The sequence below is a fragment of the Panulirus ornatus genome, chromosome 15 (genome assembly GCF_036320965.1).
Source record: "Panulirus ornatus isolate Po-2019 chromosome 15, ASM3632096v1, whole genome shotgun sequence".
NCBI lineage: Eukaryota > Metazoa > Arthropoda > Malacostraca > Decapoda > Palinuridae > Panulirus > Panulirus ornatus.
In genome coordinates, this window is record NC_092238.1 from 961,782 (window position 1) to 979,331 (window position 17,550).

General features: G+C 43.6%; 1 protein-coding gene across 2 annotated transcripts; it reads left to right on the forward strand.

The window, feature by feature from the left end:
- Positions 1-472: 472 nt before the first annotated feature.
- LOC139753640 (uncharacterized) lies at positions 473-16,604 on the forward strand. Of its 2 annotated transcripts, none has more exons than XM_071670249.1 (8): positions 473-581; positions 7,250-7,375; positions 7,580-7,781; positions 10,404-10,608; positions 11,783-11,979; positions 12,747-12,942; positions 14,371-14,546; positions 14,960-16,604. In XM_071670249.1, exons 2-8 carry the CDS (start codon positions 7,276-7,278, stop codon positions 15,150-15,152), a joined length of 1,269 nt encoding a protein of 422 aa, XP_071526350.1. In that variant the 5' UTR covers positions 473-581; positions 7,250-7,275; the 3' UTR covers positions 15,153-16,604. The 2 variants fall into 2 exon arrangements, with proteins under 2 accessions (XP_071526350.1, XP_071526351.1); XM_071670250.1 differs by lacking the exon at positions 473-581 and adding an exon at positions 600-1,451.
- The last annotated feature ends 946 nt before the right edge of the window (positions 16,605-17,550 follow it).

Here is a 17,550-nt window from a genome sequence, read left to right on the forward strand (position 1 = left end):
TATTTATGACACCATCACATATCATCACATCACTTTGGGATGACATCTACCATCTTGAGAAATGCATGACGAATATTACGATAAAAGATAACATATCCTGTTTGGAAGGCTAAGTTTTGGATACCACGACGATAACAACTTATAAAAAGAGCCCCCGAGTCTGTAGAGCGCAAACATACATTGTTTACCATCATGAAAAACCCCAACGTCATCCCTGAGTGCATGACGGTGCCATACTCCTGTGACACCATTATGGTAACGGAAAGTCTTTCATCCAATGCACCATTATCTCTCTCACTAATGTTGATATTTCCTAGTGACGCTATAACAGGATCCGTTACGCCGATTACAGAGATTAGGGCAGGTCGGGGTGGTGGTGCAGGGGTAGACTTGGGTAGTGGCGTAGGGGCAGCGTTGGAGGGGTAGACTGGGGTAGTGGTGCAGGGGAGGTACAATGACGTTACAGCGGGAGGGGTTGAGGTGGGAGGAGAGGGGACCAGTTTGCCCTGACCCAGATACTGACGACACACAAGGGACGTACGAACGTCAGGTCTGCCTCACACAGTGCCACACTCGACGCCGTGAGTAGTGCTGCTACTCTGTCTTGTCTTGTCGTCCTCATATCATCCATCGTCACATTACCAAGTGTTCCTCACCAGCTATTCATCCCTTACCCTCGCTAACGTTATCATCTATCTGATCTGTGTCATCCACCAGAAGGTGTCAACAACTATTAGTGATCATCCATGACCCACTGTCACCGAACACGGATCATCCGTAAATCATTGTCACCCAGTATCCAGTGCCATCTACTGACCACTGTCATCCACAACCCAGTGTCACCCACCGTCTACCTTCCCCCACCAGGCAATGCCATCCACCAGCCAGTTTCATCCACAAGCTGGTGTAATCCACATTTCAATGTCATCCATCAACGAATCCACCAGTCACAATCAGTTATCTGCCAGTGTCACAAGCGAGGAATTTGAATGACAGACCGTAAACAAAAGAGTTGTGATTAATGGTTAAGCCTCAGAATGGTTAAACGTAACAAGTGGAGTGCCACAAGGATCAATCTTGGGACCGGTTCTCTTTCTCATATATATTAATGATACTGATAATGGGCTGCATTGCAAGATATCAAAATTCTCTGATTATACAAAACTGGATAATAAATGTACAGTTGAATTTGAACGTCTGCAACTTCAAACTGACATAGAAGAACTGATGAACTGGGTTCATAAGTGGCAAACGATTTTTGATATCCATAAGTGCAAACTTTTACAAATCGGTGACATAACACTAAAAGCCAAGCTACAGTGTGAATTCTCTTGAACTGCAAAAGGTAAATGAGGAAAAAGACTTCAGCGTAATAAATTCTAGTGACCTAAAACCAAGTAAATAGTGCAGGGAAGTAGAGAAGAAAGCGAAGAAACTTCTCGGAGTCATAGGTAAGGCCTCCGAGTTTAAGTCCGGGGAAATCCTCCTTAACCTCTACAATTCATTGGTTCGTCCACATCTTGAATATTGTGTTGAGTTTTGGTCACCTTACCTAAAGAGAAGGCTCAGAGGTGAGCTAACACAACTCAAAATTATCAATGGCTTTGATAATCTTGATCTTTCAAGTTACCTAAGACTTGATTCGTCTGATTTCATTAGTAACAATGGTTACAAACTCATGGGCAAATAATTTAACTCGAATGAGGCAAAGTACTTCTTTAACAGGATTGTTAACATATAGAATGATCTGCCAATTAGTGTGTTTGAAAGCAGTACTTGATTCATACTCCGCTTCATGTCTACGACTTATCTGTATGGCCTCTAACTTGTGCCACACTCACACACCATCTGTGAGTTTCTGATGTGTTCCGCTATCACAAACATCCTCGAAGGGAGCCAGTGGTCTGTTGCTGTTTGAATTGTTTTGTATTCACATCAAGGCACTCGACAGCAATAGCAATCACTATGCTAACTATACACATGTATCTCAGAAGTATCACATCAGAGTCATCACATCAATGTCATCACATCATCATCATCATCATCATCACTGTCATATCATTATCACTTCAGTATCACATTATCATCTTCATCATCACATAAGTATCACGTTAGGTTTGTAACCATGATCACATTAGCTGCGCATCAGAATTACTCTATTTTTACAATAGCATTATATGACCATCTGATCAGTATTAACCACATCAGTAATACATCAGCATCACACTGGTATTATTGTTATCAGTTTCAGATGAGAATCCCATTACTATTATATCTGTGTCATAACACAGCATTACATAAGAATCATATCACGAGGGTTAGCTCCACCTCAGTGTTACACCATCATCACAAGTAATGTCGACCATCACATCAGTATGATGACATATGTATCAATCAGTATCATCACAGTATCACACAGGTTCATGTCTCTGCAAACCATCAGTATCACATGATTTATCATATCAGTATCACATGACGATCACATCAGCATAACTTTAATATTATCAGTGTTATCACATAATCATCACATCAATATCGCCAGTAACATAAAACTACTAAAAATCACATAAGTGGCAGTTTGTAGTGCTGGAAGTAATCACATAAGTGGCAGTTTGTAGTGCTGGAAGTAATCACATAAGTGGCAGTTTGTAGTGCTGGAAGTAATCACATAAGTGGCAGTTTGTAGTGCTGGAAGTAATCACATATATTCATCATGATGTAAGATTCCTCCATACCTGCAGAATCAGAAACACGTCAACCAATATCCAATATGTCAGCTTTTTTTTTTCCTCAAGCTCAGCTTTCCCCTAAGCTTGCGAGTATATTCAGCTTTACCATGATTTCATAAGCTTTTTCCAGATTATCTTAAAAAAGTTTTATATAAAAATTTACGATGAAAAAACTGGTAAAATCTCTTACGAAATATATGAAAAGTGCAACACAACCAGACACGTAGAGGAAAATTACCCGGGAATTGATATGTAAACAATTTTCCAAAAATATGTGGGAAAAATTGTCTAGATTTTCCTTCAGGCAATACGTACGCTCACAATACACGTGTAATCTTCCGAAAAAAAGAAGCCTGGAAATTTTTATTTCAATTTTCATCAATAAATAAGTAATAGTTCGTGTTTACAAATGTATGAGCAAACATCTGATCGTCGAACACAATACTGGCGTAGTGCACACCTGCCACATACATCACCAACATATACACAGTAATCTTATGTTTAACAATTTATACCAAGGTCAAATTAACATTCCAATCATTTTATGACCAAGTAAATGATTACGTGATTTTATACACCAAACCGTGGCTGAGGAAGATGTTTCTATATATCTTCTTACAAACTGAAATTTAATTGTCCAAAAGAACTAATATGTTTATCATGTAACTGAAGAAGTAAACTAAAGAATATAAAACAAAAGCCAAACACACGAAAATATTCAAACACACCCACACCCACACACACACACACACACACACAAAATGAATATGAATGTGAATGTACATACAAACATACACATACAGACATACACACACAAACATACACATACAGAGTCAGTGGTGACTACATGACAACCTCTTCAGTTTGTACAACAGGTCGTGGTTGTGGTTGTTGATGATGATGGTCAGAGAAGACGACAGAGGACGTAACCTGGTGATAAACATGAAACTTGTGAAGAAAGATGGGATGAAGGACTGTAAGACTGGTGGATATAAAATAAATGAAGACATGGGTGAGGCAGGCAGCATACAGAATCTAAGAAGTATGATAGACGAGATCGTTCAAGAGATGGGGTCCCACGAGTGCACAACTACCTCCTCGTACATTACAATAGGTCATTACATACATCCATATATACACACGTGCATTTATATGTGCAGAACCTTCACTTGACCATGAAGAGGTATATGCACAATCACCAGTGAAAAGCGAATATATGAAACAATGAGTACTTTCGTTGATTACATCCTCAGATCTGTCTGAGAATGTAATCAACGAAAGTACTCACGATTTCACTGTTTCTTATTTTCTCTTTCCAGGGATGATGGTGCATATTTCATGCGTGGCGGGGTGGCGAGGGAAATGGATGAAGGCAGCAAGTATGAGTGTGTATATATGTTTATGTCTGTGTATGTATATGTATGTATACGTTGAAATGTATAGGTATGTATATGTGCATGTGTTGTCGTTTATGTATATACATGTGTATGTGGGTGGGTTGGGTCATTCTTTCGTCTGTTTCCTTGCGCCGCTACCTCGCTAAGGCAGGAGACAGCGACAAAGTATAATATATATATATATATATATATATATATGTATATATATATATATATATATATATATATATATATATATATATATATATATATATATATATATATATATATATATATATATATATAAAGTGTGTGTGTGTAGACATAGACATTTTGCATACATATATACTTACACAGATATATAAATTTATACACACATGGAAGATTATATGTAATACTCAAATCTAATTTCCATCAAATTTAGTTTCACAGATAAAAGACTCACAATTAATCAAAATCTTTTGATTAATTAGCCATGTGAAGAGGTAATTAACTCCTTGGTGTGGTAGTTAATACTTTGATGTGGTGATTCCTTTCAAACACAGGAGATGATTAATAATGGATACCTGTTTACAAAACCCATTAGCTAAAATCATTTCGTAAATTTTCAATAATGCACAAAAGAAAAAAATAAATCAACTCACGTTTGGAAACTTTATGATGAAAGAGATAAACAGATCTTGAAAATCATACATTATAGAAACACAAGGAGTCACCGAAAACGTGTGCTACTAGCTAGAAATACAATTTACATATAAATTTACATTTACATAATATCAAAAGAAAACAAAGAAGAGTATTTACCAAGGCATGTCATTTGAACGTTAAACATTTTAGGAACAGAATTTACAGACAGAAGGGACGCGTTCTTCCCGTATAGAATGATTAACTAAGTATGAAACTCCTAAATGACAGTAATTAAACAATTATGCTAATGATTTGTCAATACGCAACACGGCTGATTTACATCATAAGGTGACACAAGAATCGAATTCTACGGAAATCTTAAGAATTCATCGATCAAAGGAACTAAGAATTGTAAATACATCACTAGTTTCTGACCATCCACGCCTGACCTATCCTTGACCAACGTTTCTGACCATCCACGCCTGACCTACCCTTGACCAACGTTTCTGACCATCCACGCCTGACCTATCCTTGACCAACGTTTCTGACCATCCACGCCTGACCTATCCTTGACCAACGTTTCTGACCATCCACGCCTGACCTACCCTTGACCAACGTTTCTGACCATCCACGCCTGACCTATCCTTGACCAACGTTTCTGACCATCCACGCCTGACCTATCCTTGACCAACGTTTCTGACCATCCACGCCTGACCTATCCTTGACCAACGTTTCTGACCATCCACGCCTGACCTATCCTTGACCAACGTTTCTGACCATCCACGCCTGACCTACCCTTGACCAACGTTTCTGACCATCCACGCCTGACCTATCCTTGACCAACGTTTCTGACCATCCACGCCTGACCTACCCTTGACCAACGTTTCTGACCATCCACGCCTGACCTATCCTTGACCAACGTTTCTGACCATCCACGCCTGACCTATCCTTGACCAACGTTTCTGACCATCCACGCCTGACCTATCCTTGACCAACGTTTCTGACCATCCACGCCTGACCTACCCTTGACCAACGTTTCTGACCATCCACGCCTGACCTATCCTTGACCAACGTTTCTGACCATCCACGCCTGACCTATCCTTGACCAACGTTTCTGACCATCCACGCCTGACCTACCCTTGACCAACGTTTCTGACCATCCACGCCTGACCTATCCTTGACCAACGTTTCTGACCATCCACGCCTGACCTATCCTTGACCAACGTTTCTGACCATCCACGCCTGACCTACCCTTGACCAACGTTTCTGACCATCCACGCCTGACCTATCCTTGACCAACGTTTCTGACCATCCACGCCTGACCCATCCTTGACCAACGTTTCTGACCATCCACGCCTGACCTATCCTTGACCAACGTTTCTGACCATCCACGCCTGACCCATCCTTGACCAACGTTTCTGACCATCCACGCCTGACCTATCCTTGACCAACGTTTCTGACCATCCTAGCCTGACCTATCCTTGCCTACCACAGGCAGGAAACTATTGACAGTGGTCGGTGTTGCAGCAGTTGGGTCAACATGAAGAGAACAGAGACAACACAATGGAAGTGTTTCAAGTTACAGTGTCTCAGCACACTGACCTGGCCATGGCTCCCGCTGAAAGGCATTCGTTCGCAACACAATATCCCCCCCCCATGGCCTGTGTTGCTGGGTTATTTACTCAGGTCTAGTATACACCATACAAACATACGAACACGCAGCCAAACTGTGAACACAAGTCAATTTCTCATTAGATCAACCTATCTGTCTATCTAGCTATGTATGTATGTATGGACCCCTGGGGCACAATGGACCCCTGGGGCACATCTGGACCCCTGGGGCACAATGGACTCCTGGGGCACACTGGGCCCCTGGGGGACACTGGACCCCTGGGGCACAATGGACCCCTGGGGCACATCTGGACCCCTGGGACACAATGGACCCCTGGGGCACAATGGACCCCTGGGGCACAACTGGACCCCTGGAACACAATGGACCCCTGAGGCACACTGGGCCCCTGGGGCACACTGGACCCCTTGGGCACAATGGACCCCTGGGGCACACTGGACCCCTGGGGCACAACTGGACCCCTGGGGCACACTGGACCCCTGGGGCACAACTGGGCCCCTGGGGCACACTGGGCCCCTGGGGCACAATGGACCCCTGGGGCGCATCTGGACCCCTGGGGCACAATGGACCCCTGGGGCACAATGGACCCCTTGGGGCACAATGGACCCCTGGGGCACAATGGACCCCTGGGGCACAATGGACCCCTTGGGCACAATGGACCCCTGGGGCACATCTGGACCCCTGGGGCACAATGGACCCCTGGGGCACAATGGACCCCTGTGGCACAATGGACCCCTGGGGCACAATGGACCCCTGGGGCACAACTGGACCCCTGGGGCAGAATGGACCCCTGGGGCACACTGGGCCCCTGGGGCACACTGGACCCCTGGGGCACAATGGACCCCTGGGGCACACTGGACCAAGTAGTCACGACCTTTCCTCGTCAGACGCCGCGAGCCAGTGTGAGGAGAAGATGGCAGGGAGCCGGGAGGAGACGCTGCTGGTGCAGAAGATGGAGGACATATCGGAGGCCTGGGTGGAGCGCCTCCTCTACAACAACTTCCACACCTCCGGTACGTCTACGGCAGTGGTTCCCCGTGTGTGTGTGTGTGTGTGTGTGTGTGTGTGTGTGTGTGTGTGTGTGTGTGTGCGTGCGTGCGTGCGTGTGTGTGTGTGTGTGTGTGTGTGTGTGTGTGTGTGAACAATGTCACGTCAACGATTTCACATGTACAAAACACTGAGACGTTCCCTCCGTTCACATGAGTCTGGTTCCTCAGATCCAAGACCTTCCATCCGACTCAAGAAATGGAGCAAAGACGTGTGTCCTTGTACCGACTCCCTGGCGGGGTTCTCTAGCTCAAGGGCGACCCTCGAGGTGGAGTATTTACTGGAGAACGAGGTAGGGAAGGAGACCCGGCAGGGGAGTCTGAAGAAGGAGATATATGTTGTGAAGATGATCCCCACACACGGCTACATGACGTAAGTTCCTCCACCTCCTGTGCTTCATCCTTGTCTTGCTTCTTTCCGCCTTAATCCCGCTCCATCGAGGATCAACGATCTCTCTCTTTATCTAGCTTCCGTTGTTCACTATAATCACTCGAACTGATAACGAAATGGTGGCTTCTGGACACAGTTACTAGATTCAGTTTCACTGGAAAGAAACCAGTGCTACAAACTGAAAAACTTTTTTTTTTTTTTTTTTTTTTACTTTGTCGCTGTCTCCCGCGTTTGCGAGGTAGCGCAAGGAAACAGACGAAAGAAATGGCCCAACCCCCCCCCCCCCCATACACATGTACATACACACGTCCACACACGCAAATATACATACCTACACAGCTTTCCATGGTTTACCCCAGACGCTTCACATGCCTTGCTTCAATCCACTGACAGCACGTCAACCCCTGTATACCACATGACTCCAATTCACTCTATTTCTTGCCCTCCTTTCACCCTCCTGCATGTTCAGGCCCCGATCACACAAAATCTTTTTCACTCCATCTTTCCACCTCCAATTTGGTCTCCCTCTTCTCCTCGTTCCCTCCACCTCCGACACATATATCCTCTTGGTCAATCTCTCCTCACTCATTCTCTCCATGTGCCCAAACCATTTCAAAACACCCTCTTCTGCTCTCTCAACCACGCTCTTTTTATTTCCACACATCTCTCTTACCCTTACGTTACTTACTCGATCAAACCACCTCACACCACACATTGTCCTCAAACATCTCATTTCCAGCACATCCATCCTCCTGCGCACATCTCTATCCATAGCCCACGCCTCGCAACCATACAGCATTGTTGGAACCACTATTCCCTCAAACATACCCATTTTTGCTTTCCGAGATAATGTTCTCGACTTCCACACATTTTTCAAGGCTCCCAAAATTTTCGCCCCCTCCCCCACCCTATGATCCACTTCCGCTTCCATGGTTCCATCCGCTGACAGATCCACTCCCAGATATCTAAAGCACTTCACTTCCTCCAGTTTTTCTCCATTCAAACTCACCTCCCAATTTGACTTGACCCTCACCCCTACTGTACCTAATAACCTTGCTCTTATTCACATTTACTCTCAACTGAAAAACTACTAAATATATTTACCACGAGCTGCCATACACTGAGGCAAACCAACCCACACTTCCTCGTCTCTCCTTACTAATAAAACATCCACACTCGGACTACAGAAAGTCTAGGGTCTTTTCAACCCACATCTTTTGCCACCAAATATGTGACTACTTACCTCGCCAACATATCACCGACAAAGCCCTATGTATTCACCAGGCCAAAATCAACCCTACGAAATGTCTATAGCAACATAACTTCTTGGCAACAGCAGGATGGAAATGTGCCTACATGAAAGTGCAGAAACGAGCAGAGTAAACTGGTAACAAAAAAAGAGAGTAGGGAAGAGAAGCCCTGTTGTGCAAGAGCGAGATTACCTGTTGGACCAATCATTCATGTCAATGTATGTGGGAAAAGCTTAAAGAGAGAGAGAGAGAGAGAGAGAGAGAGAGAGAGAGAGAGAGAGAGAGAGAGAGAGAGAGAGAGAGAGAAATTGAGGACGATGTGAGGTCAAGAAAAGAATTAATCATGAAAGTGGCTTGGGACGAGAATGGCAGAGTCGGTAGAGTGAAAAGTTTCTCATTACTGAGAGAGAGAGAGAGAGAGAGAGAGAGAGAGAGAGAGAGAGAGAGAGAGAGAGAGAGAGAGAGAGAGAGAGAGAGACTTTCCAAATTGAAATTATTTTCCTTTAAAGATAGGAGGATTGTAATAAAATCCTACAATAACTTTACCACTGAAACATAATCTTTACAGATAACATATTTTTTTTTCTGTAATCCAATCAAATGAAAATCTCGAATCAAAACACTGAGAGAGAATATGGCAAAAATAGTCAGTGCAATAAATGTACCACATCGTCCTGGGTACAAAACCATTGAAAGATACATTACATAACTATTTTAGACTAAACCCACAACCAGCTCGCACAGTCATCTATCCTATTGATGGTATGAAACAAGACCCACCACCACTTGTACAGTGAGAGTGTCTGGCCTCAGAATTATCTTTAACCCCTGAACAAGGTGGTCATGACTGATGGCACATACAGAAACTGATTCATTATATCCTATCATCACGATGTATCATCATCACCATCATCATCACTACACTCGAGGCATCAAGGTCAACACTCATCATCATCATCATCATCACTACACTCGAGGCATCAAGGTCAACACTCATCATCATCATCATCACTACACTCGAGGCATCAAGGTCAACACTCATCATCATCATCATCACTACAATCGAGGCATCAAGGTCAACACTCATCATCATCATCATCACTACACTCGAGGCATCAAGGTCAACACTCATCATCATCATCATCATCACTACACTCGAGGCATCAAGGTCAACACTCATCATCATCATCATCACTACACTCGAGGCATCAAGGTCAACACTCATCATCATCATCATCACTACACTCGAGGCATCAAGGTCAACACTCATCATCATCATCATCACTACACTCGAGGCATCAATTACCAAAGCTCTACAAGATGTGATTCATCATGGAATTTCCTGCTCATACAGGGATCTGCTGACGTCTGAGAGGATGCATCACACGGAGGTTGGCCAGTACAGGAAGTTCCTGCATGTGCTGGGGGCGTGGGAGGCTGAGCAGAGGGGCATGAGCAAGGGCCTTGTGCACGAGATCGTTCCACCACACGCCCTGGCAGTGAGCACTGAGCGCCACTTCACCCTTGTCCTCCCGGAGCTCAGGAATCTTGGATACGAGGTGAGAACCAGGAGATGACCATGAAGGACTCTGCTAATGTATTCTTGGCTACTCTACCTTTCATCTTTAAGATAACTTTATGATGAACACTAAAGTTATTTATACAAAACACTGAAGTAGTATTCAATACTATGTAGAAAAAGATTAATATCAGTAGAAAGCGCATCCCGCTTTTATAAATGACTACCACAAAATATCGGTTAATGGCTTCGTTCGGAATATAGCAATCTTTTACCTCAATTTTTACATTTGATATCATTTCGAGTTTCTCTAATCATTTAGCAAGCTATAAAGATTGTTATATAAATGATCTGTGTTAGATCTTACCATGAGCAGGTTACCTGGAAAACAACCAGTCATCTTCAAGTGTTACACTGGGAGGCAGATGGTCCTCACAAAAATATTTTCAACAGAATTTCCATCAGTTTTCAAGATGATAACAACATCTTGATACACAAATGAAATCGTTGAACATCCAACAGGCACAGTAGACGCCTCCCTCCATAAGAATACATTATCATGATCTGTTATTCTTTTCATTACTTGATATCCCAACCTCATCCACTTGTAAAAGCCGGGACTATGCAGCCAGGACTTCCCAAAAACCTTCACATCGCAGAGAAAAAAAGACCTTAAATCTACAGGTGATCTATTCCTGTGCGATTCAAAGACGTTTGGAAAAACCTCAGGAAATTGAGGCACTCCATTACTACATAACTGATGGCCTGAAATAGATAACACATCATCCCTGAAGTGGTGGAGGACGATGGAGTGTGGCGCAATGTGGTATAAAGTAAATATGTGTTCCAGAGAATCAATCAGGTAAATCCACTCGTTCTATGATAAATAATACATAAGGAAAATGCTGTAATAATTGTAACAGAAGTTGTAATGTTTTAATACTGAACAACAGAAGAGATTTCCTTCTGTGTCAACATCCAACAACAGTGAAGTTGAGGTAATCAGAAATGTTCCTCATCACATCGCCGGGTTCACTGTGAGCGTGAGGCGTTCCTAAACAATTAATAAATAATGTGGAAATCTATGTCCTTCTCTGTATCACTGATCTCCCTCTCGATCTCAGGCCATTGTTCATGTCCTGCTGGCGTTACACCAACACGTAATGAACGCCTCTGGACGTTCTGATCTTTGTTTACCTTCCGCTGTTCTCCAGACAGAAAACATTAGCGAGGGTCTTGGGCAGGAGCAGCTCCTGACGGTGTCCAGGAAGGTGGGCGCCTTCCACGGCACTGTGGTGGCCTTCAAGCTGCTCACCCACACGGACATCCACAAGGTCTTCCATGACTGCTTAAACATCGCCAAGGTCGACAGTCCAGTCTTCTCGGTCTTCAGCAAGACTGGCTTTGATAGGTAAGACTTGTGACTGGAGGAGTGACTGTCTCGTACGGTTGTCCGTGGTCCGCTAACTGGACTATATGATCTGGGTGTCAGAGATGCTGCCTGTTACCACCTCCCTCGATAAAGGCTTGTGTTACTACATCCAGATCTAGGTATGATCATAATCGACAACTTATTGCCAGTTTTCTTCGCTGCTAAAAGGAAACTATTTCATTAAAACTTCGAATAAATGTCAAAATATATTCTATGAAAAAAAGCTAAAATCCTGACACTAATTTTCTCACAGAAACATTAACTACAGCGGACCAGGGCGCGGAAGACTTAGCAAATTAGGAAAGTGATTTAATATCGCACTTGTAAATCTTAAGCAGAAAGTGCATTCATCGTAACAATACAAACGAGGTGATGATTACATAATGATGGTGAGTTAAGAGGGAGGAATGAAAGTGTCACTGTAGTATCTTTACGGTGATGGTGAATGAAGGTGTGGTGCAAAATATTCAGGAATGAAAGTGCGACATGACACAGGGTTCACAAAGAGAGGAGGGAAAGTTAGTTCATGGAAGGTAGAATGGATCATAAAGTGATGTAGTTCGTTATCATAAGAAGCCATAAACGTGAGATGTTGCTTAGTGAACGCACGGCAGTGAACGCATCAAGATCCTTATCTGAGGGAAGAACATCACAATAGTTATCAACGTAAATTGTTCACAATAGATCGAATTTCAACTTTATTGAAACGCCTCCTAAGACAAGCTTCTCCCACGCAATGTCTGCAGGCTGAGATCCGAGTGGTCCAGGGACGCGAGCAAGACTCATCTCCTGCAGCAGCTGGCGCCCTACGAGGCAAACGTCCCAGCCTTCGTCTTCTCCAGTCTCCTGCCACAGGAACCTTTCGCCACCGTCATGCACGGCGACCTGCAACCCTCTAACATCTTCTTCAAGCAGACAACACAAGGAGAACAAACTATCAAAGTAATACTGGCCAATCCACTGCATCGCTTGGTTACTATATTGTCAATGGCAAGTCAAATGTGGCCTGTTGTGATGTCTCTTTCTTTCCCTGCACCGCTAAGCTTTGGAACTCTTGCCGTCTTTCCTAACACTTAAGACCTGACCCTCTTAAGAAAGGAGGTTTTCAACATCCTCAAATACTTAGATTCTTCTTCTTCTTCTTCTTCTTCTTCTTCTTCTTCTTCTTCTTCTCGCTTCACATTTAAATCTCTTCAGCCTTTTTTTCTGTTTCATCTTAGGTCTGGCCTTGATGAAGATTGTAGTCTGTAACTAGAGGCTTCCTCGGAGGAGACCCGTTAACTTCTTTATCTTGGCAGCTGTGGTCTGAGTCTGTCTTACTCTAGACTATCATCTGGGGAACTGGTTCCTTACTCACTTCTTCCGGCCGTACAGGCTGCTGTGATCCGTGTGTTGAGTGGCTACTGTGGTCTGGATGTTGACATCTGCCTCAACACTCCTCACAAACATCACGATCATCACCATCAAACATCACGATCATCGCCATCAAACATCACGATCATCACCATCAAACATCACGATCATCACCATCAAACATCACGATCATCACCATCAAACATCACGATCATCACCATCAAACATCACGATCATCACCATCAAACATCACCATCAAACATCACGATCATCACCATCAAACATCACCATCAAACATCACCATCAAACATCACCATCAAACATCACGATCATCACCATCAAACATCACGATCATCACCATCAACATCACGATCATCACCATCAAACATCACGATCATCACCATCAAACATCACCATCAAACATCACGATCATCACCACTAAACATCACGATCATCACCACTAAACATCACGATCATCACCATCAAACATCACCATCAAACATCACGATCATCACCACTAAACATCACGATCATCACCATTAAACATCACGATCATCACCATCAAACATCACGATCATCACCATCAAACATCACCATCAAACATCACGATCATCACCATCAAACATCACCATCAAACATCACGATCATTACCATCAAACATCCAGTTCTTCTGTATCAAGTGCTTCTCTTCTCACAATACTTGTGACGTCATCTTGCCACCTACATGTGTACACAGTATGCAGCATCACACATCTATGTATGCAACATATACAACACCATATCAGTATGTTCATAACATACATAGCAAAATCATGTATGTGTATAACATATACATCACCATATCTGTACGTGTAACTTTACATAGTACCACATGTGTATGTGTAGGCCAGCTGTCACACATAGTAACATCATAATGAACATCAGACTACAACATCTGTTTTCGTACAACGCCGGCATTATTGACCAGACCTCACACCTGTTTCGGTAATAATCATTAAGGAACATGTGTCGTGACAGATGATCGACTGGGCAACAGCTCGCTACTCTCAGGGGCCGTTCGACCTCGTCTACCTCTTAAACATCGGCCTCAACACGGAGGTCAGACGACAGGTCACACACCTGGCCAAAGAGGCTTACTTCAACGCATTCAACGCAGCGCTGACTGACCTCCACGTGAACCTGTCATACCCGAGGTCAGGCCAAGATTGTGTTATCTATAATGATGATAAACAAAGACTATACTACTTACGTCTTAACAGTTATTTTCATTCTAAAGTCACAGCAAAATTGTTTTTAAAAAATCGCAATTCCTAATCATATATTCTTCTTTTAACGTGAGTCACCCCATATATCTGTCATGCTATACTTAATATAACACGAATATAACATCCTCATCAAAATATAATTCATCTGTGTAAAAGAATTTTACTAAACGTTACTGGCCACCAATAAAAACACATAGTAGGATTTTTCTCTTAGTGTATAAATATCATTCTATTCTAAAAAACTTGATCTCATGCAAGACACAAGTGTTATTGGAATTATAATACGAGAACAGAATATCGGATGTTTTCTCTGAGCTAAAGTCGTGTATGATGGTGTGCAGGGAGGTGTTCGAGGAGCAGTACACGCTGGGGCGCCAACTGGTCGTCATCTGGAGCATAATGTCCATAAACCTCTTCTCCAGCAGCCAACATCTCCAACAACGTCTCACAGACATCCTGACAGATGTTCTCCTGGACCCCAGTGTCCAGCCTCCAACCCTGCCTCCTCCTGCTGCTGCTGCTGCTGCTACTTAACTTGGAACTATGGAACCAGCCACCATGAACCACCCACCATCACCATGAACCACCCACCACCACCATGAACCACCCACCATCACCATGAACCACCCACCACCACCATGAACCACCCACCATCACCATGAACCAAAGACCATCACCATGAACCACCCACCATCACCATGAACCAAACACCATCACCATGAACCACCCACCATCACCATGAATCAAACACCATCACCATGAACCACCCACCACCACCATGAACCACCCACCATCACCATGAACCACCCACCATCACCATGAACCACCCACCACCACCATGAACCACCCACCATCACCATGAACCAAACACCATCACCATGAACCACCCACTATCACCATAAACCACCCACCACCACCATGAACTACCCACCACCATGGGCCGTTAGACAGTATGAGGGCCGGACCTCAGGCCTCCTCCTGCCAATCAGGTCGGGATGAGGGCGTGATAATCAGTTTTTTGACCAATCAAGGGAAATTGTTGTCACTCCGACCTAACGTAGCCGTAGGTGGCGGGTCAAGGCGTGGCTAGCTGTTCCTGCCTGGCTGGCCGTTCACATGAAAGGCTTAGACGCCAGCTACACAAAGCAGCAAGGCTCCGGGTCAGAAAGAATCTCCTGGACGTCTACAATGCAGGATCTATGTCTGTCCAGTGGTACATGGTGGCCACGTCATTGGAGCCACCATAAAACGACAGAGACATGAGCAGGAATACCCTAGTCAATCTACACCGTCTACGACTTGGGTACCAATGTAGCTGGCAAAGAACTGACTGCGTCATCAAGGACTGCGTCCACTGCTAGGAGCCGTCAACGCACCCACTGGAACACTACATGCTGGACTGTCAAGTGACACAAAGTCTCCGTGAAAGAGTCCCTGATTTCAGTGAGGAAGACCACATACTACCAGCGGTCTCACTACTTCAGAGGATTCAAAGAAACCATATGGGACACCTACTACAGACCATAAGGGAATTCCCACCTCCCAAGTGAGAATAAATCAAGACTAGAAACCAGGGAACGAGCCGCCAACAGGCAAAGGCCCGTGTGGGACCAACAGGTCCGACGATCTTAACAAAAACAGCAGTCCCGTGTCCAGCAAGGTAATGTAGGCTTTCCTTGTGTGGAACCCCATAGCCACCGCTGCCCTAGATTACAAGAAGTTAGACTGTGTCATGTCAGGTCTGAGTGTCACAATGTATCATAACGTGTCACCGAATTACCCAACGAATGAGTGTCTTGTGTCATGCTTTCACAGTCAACTTGTCATAAAGGAAAGATCTGGTCTGAAATCTTACCTGGAATGTAGAATGTGAAATATTGAATGTTAAGTGTTCACGAAAGTGTTTGTAGCCGATTAATGTACTTTGTTATCTTGTATTCTTATTTCTTGTATTTCATGGAGATTTAACCTTGGTGTTTGCTTTCATTCCATAACGTTAAGATCACGTGACCAGTGTGCGTAACATTGACGATCCTGCTCAGATAGCATCGTAACAATATATATATATATATATATATATATATATATATATATATATATATATATATATATATATATATATATATATATATATATATATATATCCCTGGGGATAGGGGAGAAAGAATACTTCCCACGTATTCCCTGCGTGTCGTAGAAGGCGACTAAAAGGGAAGGGAGCGGGGGGCTGGAAATCCTCCCCTCTCGTTTTTTTTTTTAATTTTCCAAAAGAAGGAACAGAGAAGGGGGCCAGGTGAGGATATTCCCTCAAAGGCCCAGTCCTCTGTTCTTAACGCTACCTCGCTATCGCGGGAAATGGCGAATAGTATGAAAAAATACTTCCCACGTATTCCCTGTGTGTCGTAGAAGGCGACTAAAAGGGAAGGGAGCGGGGGGCTGGAAATCCTCCCCTCTCGTTTTTTTTTTTTAATTTTCCAAAAGAAGGAACAGAGAAGGGGGCCAGGTGAGGATATTCCCTCAAAGGCCCAGTCCTCTGTTCTTAACGCTACCTCGCTATCGCGGGAAATGGCGAATAGTATGAAAAAAAAAAATATATATATATATATATATGTATATATATATATATATATATATATATATATATATATATATATATATATATATATATATATGATCATATGGAGATTGAACTCTTGAGCACAACGGAAGGACCACTGAACACGACGACACAACTCTTGGGTAAGATGGTCTGACCTTTGACCTAATTCTTAATGGCAAGATTAAAGATTAGACCATGACACCTGAGTGAGGGTCGTAAGGTAGGAGGTAACATGAGTCGTGCTCGAGGGTTGTACCACTATGTTCCTATGATAAAGCGAATCTCGGCTTTAAAGTCGTGCTTCTGTATCGTTCGTTCATGGAAGGCAGGAAG